This window comes from Scyliorhinus torazame, chromosome 2 (assembly GCF_047496885.1).
Source record: "Scyliorhinus torazame isolate Kashiwa2021f chromosome 2, sScyTor2.1, whole genome shotgun sequence".
Lineage (NCBI taxonomy): Eukaryota > Metazoa > Chordata > Chondrichthyes > Carcharhiniformes > Scyliorhinidae > Scyliorhinus > Scyliorhinus torazame.
Window position 1 is genome coordinate 17914969 of NC_092708.1, and position 18979 is coordinate 17933947.

The 18979-nt window shown below is 53.8% G+C and overlaps 1 protein-coding gene across 8 annotated transcripts in view; it reads right to left on the reverse strand.

Moving 5' to 3' along the window:
* The window catches only part of stk11ip (serine/threonine kinase 11 interacting protein), a 184723-nt gene that overhangs the window by 111290 nt on the left and 54454 nt on the right, over nucleotides 1-18979 (reverse strand). For 7 of the 8 annotated variants that reach the window (XM_072468951.1, XM_072468929.1, XM_072468961.1 and 4 more), the window contains 6 exons: nucleotides 17450-17605; nucleotides 16561-16642; nucleotides 14855-15235; nucleotides 12257-12441; nucleotides 8996-9139; nucleotides 7460-7646 (listed from right to left, as the gene is read on the reverse strand). In XM_072468951.1, the coding sequence (XP_072325052.1) occupies nucleotides 7460-7646; nucleotides 8996-9139; nucleotides 12257-12441; nucleotides 14855-15235; nucleotides 16561-16642; nucleotides 17450-17605 (1135 nt within the window). The remainder of the gene's footprint in view (nucleotides 1-7459; nucleotides 7647-8995; nucleotides 9140-12256; nucleotides 12442-14854; nucleotides 15236-16560; nucleotides 16643-17449; nucleotides 17606-18979) is intronic. The other variant, XM_072468920.1, reaches the window with a different exon arrangement.

Genomic DNA, 18979 nt, shown 5'->3' on the forward strand with positions numbered 1-18979 from the left:
AAAATTATGAATCCATCCCAGAACAAGGAAGGTTGGCAACTGTGTTTAAATGTATTCCTGGAGGTTTCATCGCATGACTTGCACCACCCCCACCCCCCACCACTCGGACCATCCTCGGTCCCCGTGACCCACCACCTCCCTTGAGCCAACTGGAAAGCAAAACGACTCAATAACCCAACTGGATGATGATTAACTGTCAGCCAAATGACCCTCCCTCTCGCCTCATTTTCAATATTTTTGTATCTGGTCAAGAGAAACATTGAGAGAAAATTAAACAACGTGAAACGCCCGATGATTATTCCCCAGGGTGGCACACTGCAACGGTGCCCTGGAGATGGAGCTTTAATTCCGGAGACTCCAGGCCCAGTCCTGGAGGGTGGGCAACTCTCTGCCAGGAGAGAGCATAGCCGTTTCCAAAGTATAAACATGAATGCTCTCACCAGACACGTTTATTTGAAACATTCCAATAGGAGTTGGGAAATTAGCACAATTTTGGGAAACAAGCTCTCGTTTGGCAGCTATATCAATCAGGCAAAACAAACAGGGATGTGCTGCCTGCTATCACAACGCGTGCTGTGCACCCGTGCCTGCCGTCACTCGAGCTGTGGGGGATGAGGGTCCGGCCATGTTCCCTTGCATGGCCTTGGCCACAAAGGTGTGAATCAAAGACGCGCATCTTGGATAGACCAATGGAGCGCCTGGAAGACCCACGCACAGCACCACTGGTCCGCAGGCCACAAGTTGAGAACCACCGACTTATGGGAAGCCCTGAGATGTGATAAGGGACCAGATAAAATCACACCATTGCGGATACCAGTGGAAGGTAGTGTGCTATCCCCACCTGCTGGCAGTACACGGTAATGCAACCCTGCATTACCATTCCAAGTCTGTGCGTGTGTATATATATATATATATATATATATGAGAGAGGGAGAGGGAAAGAGAAAGAGAGGGGGAAAGAGAAAGAGAGGGGGAGAGGGAGGGAGAGGGGAGGGGGGTGGGAGAGGGGCGAGAGAGAGAAAGAGAGGGGAGAGGGAAAGAGAGAGAGGGGAGAGGGAAAGAGAGAGAGGAGAGGGGGGGGCAGAGGCCGGGGGGGGGGGGCAGAGGCCGGGGGGGGGGCCAGAGGTCGAGGGGGGCCAGAGGGTCGAGGGGGGGCCAGAGGTCGAGGGGGGGCCAGAGGTCGAGGGGGGGCCAGAGGTCGAGGGGGGGCCAGAGGTCGAGGGGGGGCCAGAGGTCGAGGGGGGGCCAGAGGTCGAGGGGGGGCCAGAGGTCGAGGGGGGGCCAGAGGTCGAGGGGGGGCCAGAGGTCGAGGGGGGGCCAGAGGTCGAGGGGGGGCCAGAGGTCGAGGGGGGGCCCAGAGGTCGAGGGGGGGCCAGAGGTCGAGGGGGGGCCAGAGGTCGAGGGGGGGGCCAGAGGTCGAGGGGGGGCCAGAGGTCGGGGGGGGCCAGAGGTCGGGGGGCCAGAGGTCGAGGGGGGGCCAGAGGTCGAGGGGGGGCCAGAGGTCGAGGGGGGGGCCAGAGGTCGACGGGGGGCCAGAGGTCGAGGGGGGGCCAGAGGTCGACGGGGGGCCAGAGGTCGACGGGGGGCCAGAGGTCGACGGGGGGCCAGAGGTCGACGGGGGGACAGAGGTCGACGGGGGGACAGAGGTCGACGGGGGGACAGAGGTCGACGGGGGGACAGAGGTCGACGGGGGGACAGAGGTCGACGGGGGGACAGAGGTCGACGGGGGGACAGAGGTCGACGGGGGGGACAGAGGTCGACGGGGGGACAGAGGTCGACGGGGGGACAGAGGTCGACGGGGGGACAGAGGTCGACGGGGGACAGAGGTCGACGGGGGGACAGAGGTCGACGGGGGGACAGAGGTCGACGGGGGGACAGAGGTCGACGGGGGGACAGAGGTCGACGGGGGGACAGAGGTCGACGGGGGGGACAGAGGTCGACGGGGGGACAGAGGTCGACGGGGGGGACAGAGGTCGACGGGGGGACAGAGGTCGACGGGGGGACAGAGGTCGACGGGGGGACAGAGGTCGACGGGGGGACAGAGGTCGACGGGGGGACAGAGGTCGACGGGGGGACAGAGGTCGACGGGGGACAGAGGTCGACGGGGGACAGAGGTCGACGGGGGGACAGAGGTCGACGGGGGGACAGAGGTCGACGGGGGGACAGAGGTCGACGGGGGGACAGAGGTCGACGGGGGGACAGAGGTCGACGGGGGGACAGAGGTCGACGGGGGGACAGAGGTCGAGGGGGGGCCAGAGGTCGAGGGGGGGCCAGAGGTCGAGGGGGGCCAGAGGTCGAGGGGGGGGGCCAGAGGTCGAGGGGGGGCCAGAGGTCGAGGGGGGGCCAGAGGTCGAGGGGGGGCCAGAGGTCGAGGGGGGGGCCAGAGGTCGAGGGGGGGGCCAGAGGTCGAGGGGGGGCCAGAGGTCGAGGGGGGGCCAGAGGTCGAGGGGGGGCCAGAGGTCGAGGGGGGGCCAGAGGTCGAGGGGGGGCCAGAGGTCGAGGGGGGGCCAGAGGTCGAGGGGGGGCCAGAGGTCGAGGGGGGGGCCAGAGGTCGAGGGGGGCCAGAGGTCGAGGGGGGGCCAGAGGTCGAGGGGGGGCCAGAGGTCGAGGGGGGCCAGAGGTCGAGGGGGGGCCAGAGGTCGAGGGGGGCCAGAGGTCGAGGGGGGGCCAGAGGTCGGAGGGGGGGGCCAGAGGTCGGAGGGGGGGGCTAGAGGTCGGAGGGGGGGGGCCAGTGGTCGGAAGGGGGCCCTAGAGGAGGGGGAGGGGGGGCCCAGAGGGGGGAGGGGGGCCCAGAGGGGTGGCCCAGAGGGGGGAGGGGGGCCCAGAAGGGGGGGGGGGGAGAGGGGGGGCCCAGAAGGGGGGGGAGAGGGGGGGCCCAGAGGGGGGGGGGGGGGAGGGGGGGCCCAGAGGGGGGGGGGGCCCAGAGGGGGAGGGGGGGCCCCAGAGGGGGGGAGGGGGTGGCCCAGAGGGGGGAGGCGGCCCAGAGGGGGAGGGGAGGGGGGGCCCAGAGGGGGGGGGGGGGGGGGAGAGGGGGGGCCCAGAGGGGGGGGGGGGGGGAAGAGGGGGGGGCCCAGAAGGGGGGGGGGAGGGGGGCCAGAAGAGGGGGACGGGGGCAGAGAGGGAGAGAGAAAGCGATCACGCCCTCCCAGGAACATAAAAAAAGCTCTCATGCATTTCTCACATACACGTGGACCCAAGCCGGAATCGAACCTGGGACCCTGGCGCTGTGAAGCAACAGTGCTAACCACTGTGCTGTCTTGCCGCCCATCGTGCTGGAGGTGTCTGCCTGTGTCAGACACAGAAGACAAAAGCCAGCCAGCAGTAGCACCCCTGCAAAAAGCTTTTGCAGCTATCTCTGACTGTGGAAGTAAGCTACGTCAGCAAGGACCACACCGACTGGAATCCCCTTTCCAGAGAGTAGTCAGCTGATCTTGTGACAGATACTGCCCAGGGCCCTATTCATCATTCCCACCACGAAACAGGAAATCATGAAGTTCTTGGGGATATGCGGGATCTTTTGCAAGTTTGCCCCAGACATCAGCCTCCACGCTGGCAGACCAACTACAGAAAAAAAGCAACAGCAGAATGGACGGAGAAATACCAGACAGCTTTTGAAAACCGAAGGCCAATGTTAATAGAAGAGGCTGTGCTTGTAGCCCTGGACCTTAACCAGGCATTTAAAATAGAATAAAATTGTAATATCAGAGAATCCCTACAGTGCAGAAGGCCATTCGGCCCATCAAGTCAGCACCGACCCTCCGAAGGACCACCCCACCACGTCGCAACACCCCGCCCTATTCCCATAACCGCACCTAACCGTTGGACACTAAGGGGCAATTCATCATGGACAATCCACCTAATCTGCACATCTTTGGACTGGGGGGGGGGAAAACCGGAGCCCCCCGGAGGAAACCCACGCAGACACCAGCAGAGGGTGAAAACTCCACACCGACCCGAGATCGGAATCGAACCCGGATCCCTTGCGCTGTGAGGCTGCAGTGCTAACCACTGTGCCGCCATTGATGAAAGTTATTCAGGCAGGGGCTCTTCTCCGACAGCAGGACAAACATGGAACAGGCGCCCCAATTGGACACGACTCGAAAAAGCTCAATAGCATCAGGAATGGTATTCCACGGCAGAGAACGGAACCCTTGATTTATAACTGTCCTTCAAACCAAGATACATGTCCGAAATGAGTAGAAAGAGACGACACAGTGTTACATACGGGTGGAGATGTGAGTGCCATGTGATTGCGGATGCCCCTAAGGCAGCACGGTGGCGCAGTGGGTTAGCTCTGCTGCCCCACGGCACTGAGGACCCGGGTTCGATCCCGGGTCACTGTCCGTGTGGAGTTTGCACATTCTCTCCGGGTCTGCTTGGGTCTCACCCCCACAACCCAAAGATGTGCAGGGCAGGTGGATTGGCCGCGCTAAATTAGCCCCTTCATTGGAACAAAAATTATTGGGTACTTTAAAGTTGTTTTAATAAGTGTTCGCAGAAGCTCTGTACAGAACTTAAGACACGTTAAAAGGGAACAAGGTTAAAAATTACCATTGGGCGGTGCCCATGTGTGTGAACTAATGATGGAGAAGTCAGCGTGTGTGTGGCATAGAAAAGCCAGGCAGCGGTCGCACCCTTTTGTAGGTATCTCTCTGATTGTGAAGTGAGCCGTGTCAGCAAAGGCCACAGTCGAAACAGAAACAGGGAAGCTTCTCGGCCAAATTGCAGAACTCGGGAATTTCGAAACTGACTGCTCGCCTGCTGAAGTCAACGTTACAGGAACCACAGATTGTAACGGCTGCAGATTGTAACGGCCGCAACGCTCAATCATCTGCTCCTCAGGACTATTTTGTACACTTTTTGTTTTACTTACTTCAGACTCGATTCTAATGTCTAATCTGTGAATGTAAATGCATGTGCTGGATCATTTTCTTGCGTTCAGTAGCTAAGAAACATTTTACAATAAAGTTAAAGTACCCAATTCTTTTTTTTCCCAAATTATGGGGCAATTTAGCGCGGCCAATCCACCTACCCTGCACATCTTTGGGTTATCATAGAATTTACAGTGCTGAAGGAGCCATTCGGCCCATCGAGTCTGCACCGGCTCTTGGAAAGAGCACCCCACCCAAGGTCAACACCTCCACCCTATCCCCATAACCCAGTGACCCCACCCAACATTAAGGGCAATTGTGGTTACTAAGGGCAATTTATCATGGCCAATCCACCTAACCTGCACATCTTTGGACTGTGGGAGGAAACCGGAGCACCCGGAGGAAACCCACGCGCACACGGGGAGGATGTGCAGACTCCGCACAGACAGTGACCCAAGCTGGAATCGAACCTGGGACCCTGGAGCTGTGAAGCAATTGTGCTAACCACTGTGCTACCGTGCTGCCCCCACAGTTGTGGAGGTGAAACCCACGCAGACACGGGTAGAATGTGCAAACTCCACACGGATAGTGACCCAGGGCCAGGATTCGAACCCGGGACCTCGGTACCATGAGGCAGAAGTGCTAACCACTGCGCCACCATTCATAGCCAAACTCACTCCTTCTGTAACTCAAGAAACCCTGGTCTAATTGGCTCCCTTTGAAACATATATATTGGAATTGGGAAAGACTATCTGCGACTGAAGGGATCCTTTTTAGATTAATCTTGCTGTGACCAGCAGAGAGGATTGAACAAAGAAATGAACGAAGAACAAAGAAAAGTACAGCACAGGAACAGGCCCTTCGGCCCTCCAAGCCCGTGCCGACCATGCTGTCTGTCTAAACTACAATCTTCTACACTTCCAGGGTCCGTATCCCTCTATTCCCATCCTATTCATGTATTTGTCAAGATGCCTCTTAAATGTCCCTATCGTCCCTACTTCCACCACCTCCTCCGGCAGCGAGTTCCAGGCACCCACTACCCTCTGTGTAAATACTTGCCTCGTACATCTACTCTAAACCTTGTCCCTCTCACCTTAAACCTATGCCCCCGAGTAATTGACCCCTCTACCCTGGGGAAAAGCCTCTGACTATCCACTCTGCCTATGCCCCTCATAATTTTGTATACCTCTATCAGGTCGCCCCTCAACCTCCTTCGTTCCAGTGAGAACAAACCGAGTTTATTCAACCACTCCTCATAGCTAATGCCCTCCATACCAGGCAACATTCTGGTAAATCTCTTCTGCACCCTCTCTAAAGCCTCCAAATCCTTCTGGTAGCGCGACGACCAGAACTGGACACTGTGTTCAAATGGAGCCAGTTCATCCCTCCTCACCTGGCCATCAAAATTTGGGGATCTTGTCTGGGTTAACAACTATGGGGAGCCTCGTAGTGACAAGAGAGGGTGCGGGGAGAGGAGAGGTGGGAGGAGAGGAGGAGGCAGAGGCGAGGAGGGGTGGGGGGGGGGAAGAGGAGAGGTGGGAGGGAGAGGAGAGGAGGAGGGAGAGGAGAGGAGGGAGGGAGGAGAGAGGAGAGCTGGGAGGGAGAGAGGTGGGAGGAGAGGAGGGGAGGAGAGGAGTGGAGGAGGGAGAGGAGTGGAGGAGGGAGAGGAGAGGAGGAGGGAGAGGAGTGGAGGAGGGAAAGGAGAGGTGGGAGAGTGGAGGAGGGAGAGGAGTGGAGCAGGGAGAGGAGGAGGGAGAGGAGAGGAGGGGGGAGAGGAGAGGAGGGGGGAGAGGAGAGGAGGAGGGAGAGGAGAGGAGGAGGGAGAGGAGAGGAGGGAGAGGAGAGGAGGAGGGAGAGGAGAGGAGGAGGGAGAGGAGAGGAGGAGGGAGAGGAGGAGGGAGAGGAGGAGGGAGAGGAGGAGGGAGAGGAGGAGGGAGAGGAGGAGGGAGAGGAGGAGGGAGAGGAGGAGGGAGAGGAGGAGGGAGAGGAGGAGGGAGAGGAGGAGGGAGAGGAGGAGGGAGAGGAGGAGGGAGAGGAGGAGGGAGAGGAGGAGGGAGAGGAGGAGGGAGAGGAGGAGCGAGAGGAGGAGCGAGAGGAGGAGCGAGAGGAGGAGCGAGAGGAGGAGCGAGAGGAGGAGCGAGAGGAGGAGCGAGAGGAGGAGCGAGAGGAGGAGCGAGAGGAGGAGCGAGAGGAGGAGCGAGAGGAGGAGCGAGAGGAGGAGCGAGAGGAGGAGCGAGAGGAGGAGCGAGAGGAGGAGCGAGAGGAGGAGCGAGAGGAGGAGAGAGAAAGTGGAGGGAGGAGGTAGAAGAAAATGGTTTCAGAATTATAGAATCCCTACAGTGCAGGAGGCCTTTCAGCCCATTGAGACTGCACTGACCCTCCGAAAGAGCACCCTGCCTAGGTTCAATCCCCCGCCCTAGTCCCGTAACCCCACCCAATCTTTCAGAGACGGCACCCACTGACATTCTCACTCCTTCTCTGTAGATGGAATCGGCAATATTGGAAGCACTGCCATGTTAGGGACCTTCCCGTCTGGAAAGGCTGTGGCCCCGAAGGAAGGGAAAGGGGCAGCAAGCGTTGTCACTCACTCTGCGCGTGCTCAGAGTCGTCCACTTGACCGATGCTTGAACAGTCAGAGAGCCGCTGACCAGTCTGGCGTCCCTCTTCGGGCGCAGTGAACTCATGGCGGCACTTGAGACACTGGAGTTTCGGGAAATCCTCCTCCACCGCTCGCTGATTGTTTTCAAGTGCTTCATTCAGGATCTTCACCAGCATCTGAAACCAAGACAAAACGCCAAGAGGGGGTTAGGATTTGGGGGCTCGGAGGAGAGGCAAGGTGAGAGAGGACCTCAACCAGTATAAAAATCAAACCTTTATTTGAGGGGAAGATTGCTCGCAGCAGAGAAGCTTAACAGGAGATTCCATAGCCATATTAAAAATTGCAAAAGGTTTTGATCGAGCAACTGTTTCCTGTGGAGGGGGTAGGTTCAATAACTCGGGAGTGATTTTTTAACATAAATTTAGAATACCCCATTCTTTTCTTCCAATTAAGGGGCAATTTAGCGTGGCCAATTCACCCACCCTGCACATCTTTGGGTTGTGGGGGTGAGACCCACGCAGACACGGGGAGAATTTGCAAAACTCCACATGGACGGTGACCCTGGGCCAGGATGGAACCTGGGACCTCGGCGCCGTGAGGCAGCAGTGCTAACCCACTGCGCCCCACTGCCACTCTGGCTGGGTCTATACTTACTGGAGTTAAGAACGGGAGGTGATCTTATCAGAACGTAACAAATCCTGAGGGATCTTGCCAAGAGTGGATAGTGGAAGAATGTTTCCTCTTGTGGGAGAATATGGAACTAGGGGACACAGACTAAAAATTAGGGGCCTCAGACTTTGGAAGGGTGGTTGGTCTTTGGAGTTCTCTCAGCGAGTAGTGGAAGCTGAATATATTCAAGGCCGAGTTAGACGGACGTGAGATCGACGGGAGTGTCAAGGGCAATGGGAACAGGCTGAAAAGTTGAGTTAAGACTACAATCAGATCAGCCAAGATCAGGTTTGCCAACTGCAATGCATTCCTGGGCATTTCATCACATGACTTGCTGCCACTCTCTAGCCATTGGTCGGCCAATACATCCATCCTCATGACGTACTGCCCGTCTCCGCCAATTCATAGAATCTACACATGGAGACAGGCCCTTTGACCCAAACTGGTCCATGCCAAACAAAAAGCCCATCTACGCTAAGCGCATTTGCCTGCATTTGGTCCATTACCCTCTAAAGCTTTCCTATCCATGTTAGGGCAGCACCGTAGCACAAGGGTCCAAGCGCCAGGGTCCCAGGTTCGATTCTTCGCTGGGTCACTGTCTTGGCCAATCCACCTAACCTACACATCTTTGGACGGTGGGAGGAAACCCACGCAGACACGGGGAGAACGTGCAAACTTCGCAGACAGCGACCCAAGCAGGGAATCGAACCTGGGACCCTGGAGCTGTGAAGCAACTATGCTAACCACTGTGCTACCATGCTGCCCTAAACGTCGCTCTTTCCAACAATACTGGGACCAGTCGAGGCCAATATATCCTCCCCACTTTGTGCACAGGAGGTCTCTTTCCCAGACTCACCTCAGAGGCTTCCTGGGGGTTTTTGTCCAGGATCACGTACTTCCTCCTGCGCTTGTCCCTGCGGATGTAACTGAAGCAACACTCCACTGCGGGGAGAGCCCGGCCTCTGCTCTGCCGAGAAAGGCAAGACTCAGAATTATTTTCCTGGAATAAAGAAGATCAGGTTACAACGGAGCCTTGGCCGCAGCTGCGTTCGAGTGGTGGGGAGACGGCACGCACCTCGTAAAAGCCATCGTGTGGAGGCGGGGCTGGGGGAGATTGCAACCACTAATAGGGAAACAATTCCACTTTAACCCCACCCCCCTATTCGGAGGAAATGGACAGAACTGAAACTGCTGTCAAAGAACTCTCACCATGACTCCCAGAAGCTGGTTGTGCACACCAACGTCCATACCCAATACTCAAAACCGGCAGTCAGGCAAAACGAAGCTTTCAGTAACGCTTGAACAACGATACAAAGGTCCTCTCGGACATCAGGACATCCCAATCTTCATAAAAAATACTCTGCATTTCTCTTTTTCCTAACAACGTGGATAACGCCCAATTTCTTTCACTTTATATTCTCTCTGTCATGTTCTTGCCCACTCAGTTCAGAGACTTGCCAGTCTCTGAATCCCCTTGAAGACTCTGCATCCTCGTCCTAATTTACATTCCCGACTAGTTTTATGTCATCAACGAACCTGGAAATAATTACCCCGACATCCAACTCTTTGATATAGATTCTGAATAGCTGGGCCCCACACACTGATCCTTGCAGTGCCTCACTAGTATCAGCCTGCCAACCGGAGAACCTGTTTATTCCGACGCTCTGTTTTCTGCTCGTTAACCAGTTCTTAATCCACGCCAGCATGTTACCCCCAATCCCACGTCTCTTGTGTGGGACCTTATCGAAAGCGATCTAAAAACCTAAATACACCACATCCACTGGTTCCCCCTTATCCACACTGCTAGTTATATCTGCCAAAAATTCCAATAGGTTTGTCAAACATTATTTTCCTTGCTCTATCCACGTTGGTTCTGCCCAATCCTACCATTGCTTTCTCAGAGCCCTGCTATCCTTTATACCCATCAGCCTGACTTGGAAATATATCGTTGTTCCCTCACTGTCATGGGAGTCAAAATCCTGGAACTCCTTCCCTAACAGCACTGTGGGTGTACCTACACCACATGGGCTGGAGCTGATCATGAAGGCAGCTCACCGCCACCTTCTCAGCGGCAATCATGGATGGGCAACAAATGCTGGCCCAGCCAGCAACGCTCACATCCCGTGAGTCAAAAGAAAAAAGGTTTGCTGCTATAACAGAAACATAAAAGAAATAGGCCCAGCTCAGTCTCTACGTGAAGCCTCCCCACAGCAAAGTCAGCACACCCGGCTTGTATGTGGTGCTTTAGTGCCGGACATACAAGGGACGGTGTGAGAGAGAGTGATTACCTTTTCCCCAGTGCATTAGACCAGAGGTAGAAGCTGTGCTGGTGTGAACACACCTACTTGTGACAGTGACAGAGTGGAGCGTTTTTACCCAGTGTATGCTGTCCGCCCGTGATGCTCCCAGCAAGGGGCGAATACCTGCGAGTCCGGATGTGACGCTGCTGTCAATCTTCAGCCACAGACCTAAAGGAAACTAAACAACTGGACACGGCACTCCAGTGCTGCCCTCGTCGCATCACCAGCTGATCCAGCAGTATATTTATCAAAATAGATCAACGTGCTTCTTATGCTCTTTAGCCAACAAGTTAACAAACACGAGTCACATGCAAATGACAAAGCCGACCAGTCCCAGGACGTGTTATTCACCGAGCGCCAGGGGTTTGAGGGATAGGAAGTTTCCAGCTTGCCGGAAGGGAGGTGCAGTGACAAAGGCCCATCAAACATATTCCTGCAAAGCAAAACCACACACATGCACAGCAGGCAAATCCTTTATGAGAAGGCATCGAGATCTACTGTCATTGCAAACAAGAGGACCAGATCATTAGGATCATTTTAATTCTGAGGGAAAGCCCTGCGATTTACTTGAACTACGTTGGGATCGGACGATGGTAGAAGAGTAAGAGCACGTGGGTCATAAGAGCGACTGTTGAAATGAAATGAAAATGGCTCGTTACAAGTAGGCTTCAATGAAGTTACTGTGAAAAGCCCCTAGTCGCCACATTCCGGCGCCTGTTCGGGGAGGCTGGTACGGGAAAAGCCAGCGATTTAGCCCAGTGTGCTAAACCAGCCCCGAGGGAATTATTCAGAGTGTTAGGAATGGGTTAACAGACGATCCAATTAAATACTAATTTGATGTTACGTATCCAATAGATGTCACTGATATATAAAGGGGTTACGGGTGGCACTATTTGTTGATGGAGATTTGTGTGTGAAGTTGGATCAAAGAAATAAAGGTGTTTTGTGGAGAAGGGCAGCACGGTAGCACAAGTGGGTAGCACTGTGGCTTCACAGCAGCAGGTTCCCAGGTTCGATTCCGGCTTGGGTCACTGTCTGTGCGGAGTCTGCACGTTCTCCCCGTGACTGCGTGGGTTTCCTCCGGGTGCTCCGGTTTCCTCCCACAGTCCAAAGACGTGCAGGTTAGGTGGACTGGCCGTGATAAATTGCTCTTAGTGACCAAAAAGGTTAGGAGTTATTGGGTTATGGGGCTAGGGTGGAAGTGAGTTGGTCGTGGGTCGGTGCAGACCCGATGGGCTGAATGGCCTCCTTCTGCATTGTATGTTCTATGTTGTGTTCTAAACTGGATAATAATAATCGCTTGTCACAAGTAGGGCAGGTTTAGCCCAGGGCCAAATAGCTGGCTGTGAAAGCAGACCAAGGCAGGCCAGCAGCACGGTTCAATTCCCGTACCAGCCTCCCCGAACAGGCGCCGGAATGTGGCGACTAGGGGCGTTTCGCAATAACTTCATTTTTGAAGCCTTCTTGTGGCCATAAGCGATTTATTTCATTTCAATGAAGTTACTGTGAAAAGCCCCTAGTCGCCACATTCCGGCGCCTGTTCGGGGAGGCCGGTACGGGGATTGAACCCGCGCTGCTGGCCTTGATCTGAATTACAAGCCAGCTGTTTAGCCCACTATGCTAAACCAGTCCCAATACTTGAATAGGTGAGACTGCAGGGGTACAGGGAAAGAGCAGGGGAATGGATTTACTGGGCAGCTCTTTCGAAGTGTTATCACGGAGCCAACAGGTCCAATGGCGGCTGTACCATTCGATGCACAACACGAGGGTCTAAACCAAGACCCTGAGGGTGGCACACACTCCAGCACTCGACTTACCTCCCAGAACTCCTCCGAGGTGTGCACAGCAGTCAGGCTGCTCAGCTCCAGTTTCTCCAGGATGTCCGCATTCATCAGGTCCACCTCCAGGAGCTTCTCCTCGGTCACTCGCAGGAAGATCCAGCTGCTTTCCATCTCAGGCTCCTCCTCCACCATACGGCCAACGATGAAGGGCTGGCAGACGTCTACGGTGCAGACAGACAGACTTTTAAAAAACATTTGATCATGGGACGTGGATGCGCAGGCTGGGCCAGCATTTATTGCCCATCCCGAAGTTAAGAGTCAACCACATTGCTGTGGGTCTGGAGTCACATGTAGGCCAGACCGGGTAAGGACGGCAGATTTCCTTCTCTGAAGGACATTAATGAACCAGATGGGTTTTACGATTTATGGTTTCATAGTCATTAATAGACTCTTAATTCCAGATTTTATTAATATTTATTTCAAATTTCACCATCTGCAGTGGCGGGATTTGAATCTGGGTCCCCAGAGCGTTACCCTGGGTCTCTGGTTTACTTGTCGCGTGACAATATCACTACGCCACCACCTCCCCACTGACACACATACAGGGTCGTTCACAACCCCAGGATGTCTGAATGTGCTTTACAGCCAGTGAAATAATCAATTAATATTGGGGGGGATGGTGACATAACGGTAATATTACCGCAATAGTGATCCAGAGTAATAAAAGTTTTTTAAAAAGCAAAATACTGCGTATGCTAGAAACCTGGAATAGAAACAGGAAGTGTTGGGAAAACGCAGCTGGTCTGGCAGCATCTGGAGAGAGTAAACAGAGGTTTTTTTTGAAATTCAGAGTACCCATTTTTTTCCCCCCCAATTAAGGGGCAATTTAGAGTGGCCAATCCATCTAACCTGCACATCTTTGGGCTGTGGGGGTGAAACCCACGCAGACACGGGGAGAATGTGCAAACTCCACACGGCCAGTGACCCAGAGCCGGGATTCGAACCCGGGTCCTCAGCGCTGCAGTCCCAGTGCTAACCACTGCGCCACATGCCACCGAGAGTAAACAGAGTTAATGTTTTGAGTTGTATATGACTCCTCTAGACGGGCGGCACAGTAGCACAGTGGTTAGCACTGTTGCTTCACAGCGCCAGGGTCCCAAATTCCATTCCCGGTTTGGCTCACTGTCTGTGCGGAGTCTTCACGTTCTCCCCGTGTCTGCGTGGGTTTCCCCTGGACGCTCCGGTTTCTTCCCACAGTCCAAAGATGTGGTTAGGTGGATTGGCCACGCTAAATTGCCATTCGTGTCCAAAAAGGGTTACGGGGATAGGGTGGGGGTATGGGCTTGGGTGGTGCTCTTTCCAAAGACCGGTGCAGACTCGATGGGCCGAATGGCCTCCTTCTGCACTGTAAATTCTATGATTCTATGATGGGTCTTACTGACCCGAAACGATAACTCTGCTTCTCTCTCTACAGATGCGGACACATCTGCTTGAGTTTATCATACATTTTCTGTTTTTATATCAATAATCCGGAGGCCCAGGCTGATGCTCTGGGGACATGGGTTCAAATCCCACCACGGCAGCTGGTGGAATTTAAATTCAATTCCTAAAATATGTAATATAAAACTAGTCTCAGTGTTGAAGACCATCAATTGTTGTAATAAACCCATCTGGTTCATTAATGTCCCTTCAGGGAAGGAAATCTGCCGTCCTTACCCGGTCTGGCCTACATGGGACTCCAGACCCACAGCAATGTGGTTGACTCTGAACTGCCCTCTGGATTGGCCGAGCCAGGCACTCAGTTCCAGGACAGTTAGGGATGGACAACCAATGGGTATAGGCCTAACCTGGCCTAATAAGATAACACCTGCATCCCAGGAATTAACTGATGAATCTTCGCTAATCATAGAAATACAATGCAGAAGGAGGCCATTCGGCCCATCGAGTCTGCACCGGCTCTCGGAAAGAGCACCCTACCCAAGCCACATCTCCACCCTATCCCCATAACCCAGTAACTCCACCCAGCGCTAAGGGAAATTTTGGACACTAAGATGCTTCCAATACCATTATAGCCTTCTTAAAGAGGCCAATACTCTACAGTACCCCAGGTGCAATCTCACCAAGGCCCTGCACAGCAGTAGCAACCCTTGCCTACGTTTATAATCCATTCTGGTTGCAATAAAGGTCAACATTCCATTTGCCGCCCAAGTCACTTGCTGTTCCTGCATGGTAACTTTTTGTGATTCATGTACTGCGACACCCAGATGCTTCTGTACCTCAGAGTTCTGTGATATCCCTCCATTTAAATAATATGCTGCTTTTCTATTCTTCCTGCCACAGTGGGCAAGTTCACGTTTTCCCACATTATACTCTTCTTTCCAAGTCTTTGCCCACTCGCCAAACCTATCCATAGCCCTCTGCAGACTCAGTGCTCTCTTCACAACCTACTCTCCTACCTACCTTTGTGTCATCAGCAAATTTAGCGACCATTTATTCGGCCCAGTCCTCCAAGTCACGAATATAGATTATATCCTAGCAGATGTTTTATGAGATAACCAAATAACCGTGCCTTATTGCAGAACACTAGATCTAAAACAGCTTCGTCACTGACCCGTTGCACAGCGTGCTCTGTACCTCTCACAGCCTCTTCCTCCTCCTCTCGCATCTCCACCAGCGACACAGAGTCGTTCAAATAAGCCCCTTCTTCGGGAGCGAGGTAGTTGGAGGCGACCCCTTCATCCCGGCTGCCGCCCAGCGGGGCGAGGAGGGTGGTCTCGTCCCCTCTGCTGGGGTCTCCAGAGTCCTCAGACACGCCGTCCAGGCTGTTGCTGTGCAGGAAGATGCTGGTGGAGCTGTCAGCTTCGTCCTTAGCAGACGCGTTAGCCGCCTCGGAGTCCCCCGTCTCCTCCTCCTTCGGGCTGTTCAGGTGATGCTGGTAGCGCAGCCAGTCATCGCCAATCTGACCACGCAGCTCATCCATCCTCTTGATGTCCTCCTGATGTTGCAAGACAATGTCTGCGGAGTGAAGGTGTGCATTTGAACGCGAGGCAGCTTTACAAAAGACAGGGAAATGGCTCAAACTCACCCACCCATGAAACAATTTCTCCCTTTATCTCAGTCGTTTATTCCAAAACCAGACACTCCTTTGAGGATGAAGAGAAGGCATTCAGCCCCATGATCCTATTCTGCCATTCCGTAAGATTTTAACTGTTCCCTTTGGTTGTATCAGCTATGAAAGTAGGGGTGCTTTGTTACAGTTGTATAGGGCATTGAGGCCACATGCACGGTTTGGTCTCATTGTTAGAAGCAATTCACTCCTCTGATTCCCGGGATGAAGGGGTTGCCTCTGGGCCTGCATCCATCGGGGTTTGAGGAAAACGAGAGGTGGTCTTATTAAAACATCCAAGGTTCTGAGAGGATTTGACAGGATGGATGCAGAAAGGATGCTTCCCCTTGTGGGAGAGGCTAGAACTAGGGCGGCACGATGGCACAGTGGTTAGCTCTGTTGCTTCACAGCGCCAGGGTCCCGGGTTTGATTCCTGACTTGGGCCACTGTCTGTGCGGAGTCTGCACGCTCTCCCCGTGTCTGCGTCGGTTTCCTCCGGGTGCTCCGGTTTCCTCCCACAAGTCCCGAAAGACGTGCTTGTTGGGTGAATTGGACATTCTGAATTCTCCCTCTGTGTACCCGAACAGGCGCCGGAATGTGGCGACTAGGGGATTTCACAGTAGCTTCATTGCAGTGTTAATGTAAGCCTACTTGTGACAATAACGATTATTATTATTATTACAGTTTGAAAATAAGGGGTCTCCTATTTAAGACAGTGATGAGGAGAATTATTCTCGGTGGGTCGTTGATCTGTGGAAGTCTTTTGCCAAGCGTAGTTGAGGCAGGAATACCTTTTCAGGGGCACAAGGCGATAGTGGGGGAAGATTAGAACTGAACTGAGTTAGATTGACTCTCTTTCAGTCAAGAATCTAAGAGCGTGGAGGGGGAGCGGCGACAGGAAAGTAACGTTGAAGCTACAATCAGATCTGCCATTATCTTATCAACTGGCAGAGGAAGTTTGAGAGGCCGAATGGTCTACTCCTGCTCTGAGTTTGTATCCATGTTTGTAAAGACGCGCCAATCCACCCAGCCTGTCCCACAATTGTGGTAATTTGTATACTACAACAGATACACTCTCCCCCCCTCTCTCCCCGCCCCATCTCCCCGCTCAGTCTGCTGCTGAGCTGCACCGCCCCCCAGACGCCGACCCACCCAATTCACAATTCCAGCAATCGGCTGAACAATTCTAATCCCCCTCTCAGCGGCTGCTGCCCCACATCTGCAAAGGACTCACGCGACGAGACTGGCGGGCTTCGAGTGTCCTTGTCACTGTCGCTCGGCTCGGAAATGCTGGCAGCCCGCACCTTGATCTTGCTCTGCAGTTGGGGTGAGGTTGACAATCAAAGACAAGAAAAAGTAAAGTAAACCGTGTCAGTTTGATGATGGGAGACCGTCGGGGATTCTATCTTCAGCACTGAAACAGGCATTCAACCCACATGCTCCGTACTGGTGTTTATACACCACATGGGCCTCTTCCCACCCTAACAACATATAGAACATACAGTGCAGAAGGAGGCCATTCGGCCCATCGAGTCTGCACCGACCCACTTAAGCCCTCACTTCCACCCTATCCCCGTAACCCAATAACCCTTCCTAACCTTTTTGGTCACTAAAGGCAATTTAGCACGGCCAATCCACCTAACCTGCACGTCTTTGGACTATGGGAGGAAACCGGAGCACCCGGAGGAAACCCACGCAGACACGGGGAGAACGTGCAGACTCCGCACAGACAGTGACCCAGCGGGGAACTCGAACCTGGGACCCTGGTGCTGTGAAGCCACAGTGCTATCCACTTGTGCTACCGTGCTGCCCATAAGGATAGATATTCCTCTATCCTTTCTCCCTCGCGTGTTTACTTAGATTTCCCCTTAAACATATCTATGCCATTCACTTCGATTACACCCTATGGCGGCATGTTGCACAGTCACATCACTCTTTGGGTAAAGAGGTTTTTCCTGAATTCCCTATTGGATTTATTAGTGACTAGCGTGTGTCGTAATTACTTGGGAGTCCCCACAAATGGAAACATTTTCTCTACAGCCGGAACAATCTTAGCCCAGGGACGCCGCAAGCTTTTTCATAAATGTGAGGTCTTGCTTTGTGTATTTAATTGAAGAGTTCACCTTTCTGCGGCTGAGTGGCCCAGCACTGCTTTCTGACAGATACACAGAGTCGGTGTGGTCACCAGCCAACGAGGATTCCAGAACGTTCCTGAGCGTGCTGTTCCGGGGAGAGCGGCGCGCGGACTGTCCAATCAGGCGGCCAGACTTTGGCAGGTGCTGCAAGGGCGGAAGTTATGTTGCTTGAATGTTGCTGTTGAGAGGTTGCGTGGACTCCAACTTATGCGAGAGCAGCGTGGCTGCTACAGTACCCGTGTGACCATACCCCACCCTCACTACTCCCTACACCATCCCGCCATGTTGCCGCGCAGATCACTGGCTCCAAACCCCACAAATATCACCCTCTCCACCCGAGGCAAATCGTTGCCCTGATCCCAAGGGTCAAAGCGCACCGTACCAGATCCGCCAACCTCAGAACAAGGATACGATCATTTACAACAGCGACGAGGAGGAATTACTTCACTCAGAGGGTTGTGAATCTTTGGTCCAGAGGGTTATGAATGCTCCACCATGGAATATATTTTAGGCTGGGCTAAGCAGATTTTTGTTCTCTTGGGGAATCAAGGGCGAGGGGGAGCAGGCAGCAAAGTCCAAGGTCAGCCATGATCGTATTGAGTGGCTTGACGGGTCAAATGGTCTATTCCCACTCCTATTCCATGAGTCCATGCCCTAACTTTCCCCAACCTGACGGGACATTGTGGAACCCTCTTTGGGACATCATTAGGGCATGTGAGCTTCTAGGGGACCACTGCAACTATACAAGGTTTGGCGGGTCTCAACACAATCTGAGGGTGGTTAGAAGGAAGAGTGACTTGAGCCATTGGTGTCATTCCCCTTAAGAGTAGGTTGAGAGGTGATTTGATAGAGGTGTTCAAAATGACGAGGGGGTCTGGTCAGAGTAGATAGAGAGAAACTATTTCCATTGGCAGAGGTATCAAGGGCACTTTTAACATGAATGGCCAAAAAGAACCAGAGGTAACAAGAGAAAACCTTATTCATGCAGCCAGTGGTTAGGATCTGGAATGCACAACCTGGATGTACAGAGCAGCCAGATTCAATTGAGGCATTTAAAAAGGGAACTGGATAAGCACCTTAAGAGACAACATTTACAAGGCTCGGGAAAGAGCACGGGAATGGGAATAAAAGAGTTGTTTTTGCAGAGGGCTATCATGGACAATAGACCGAGTTGTCTCCTTCTGTGCTGCAAGCATTCAATACAAGAAGTCAGACCTTCCCGTGCTGTACCTGTCCTGGGAGTGTTTGATGGGTACAGTGTAGAGGGAGCTTTACTCTGTATCTAACCCCGTGCTGTACCAGTCCTGGGAGTGTTTGATGGGGACAGTGTAGAGGGAGCTTTACTCTGTATCTAACCCCGTGCTGTACCTGTCCTGAGAGTGTTTGATGGGGGCAGTGTAGAGGGAGCTTTACTCTGTATCTAACCCCGTGCTGTACCTGTCCTGAGAGTGTTTGATGGGGGCAGTGTAGAGGGAGCTTTACTCTGTATCTAACCCCGTGCTGTACCTGTCCTGGGAG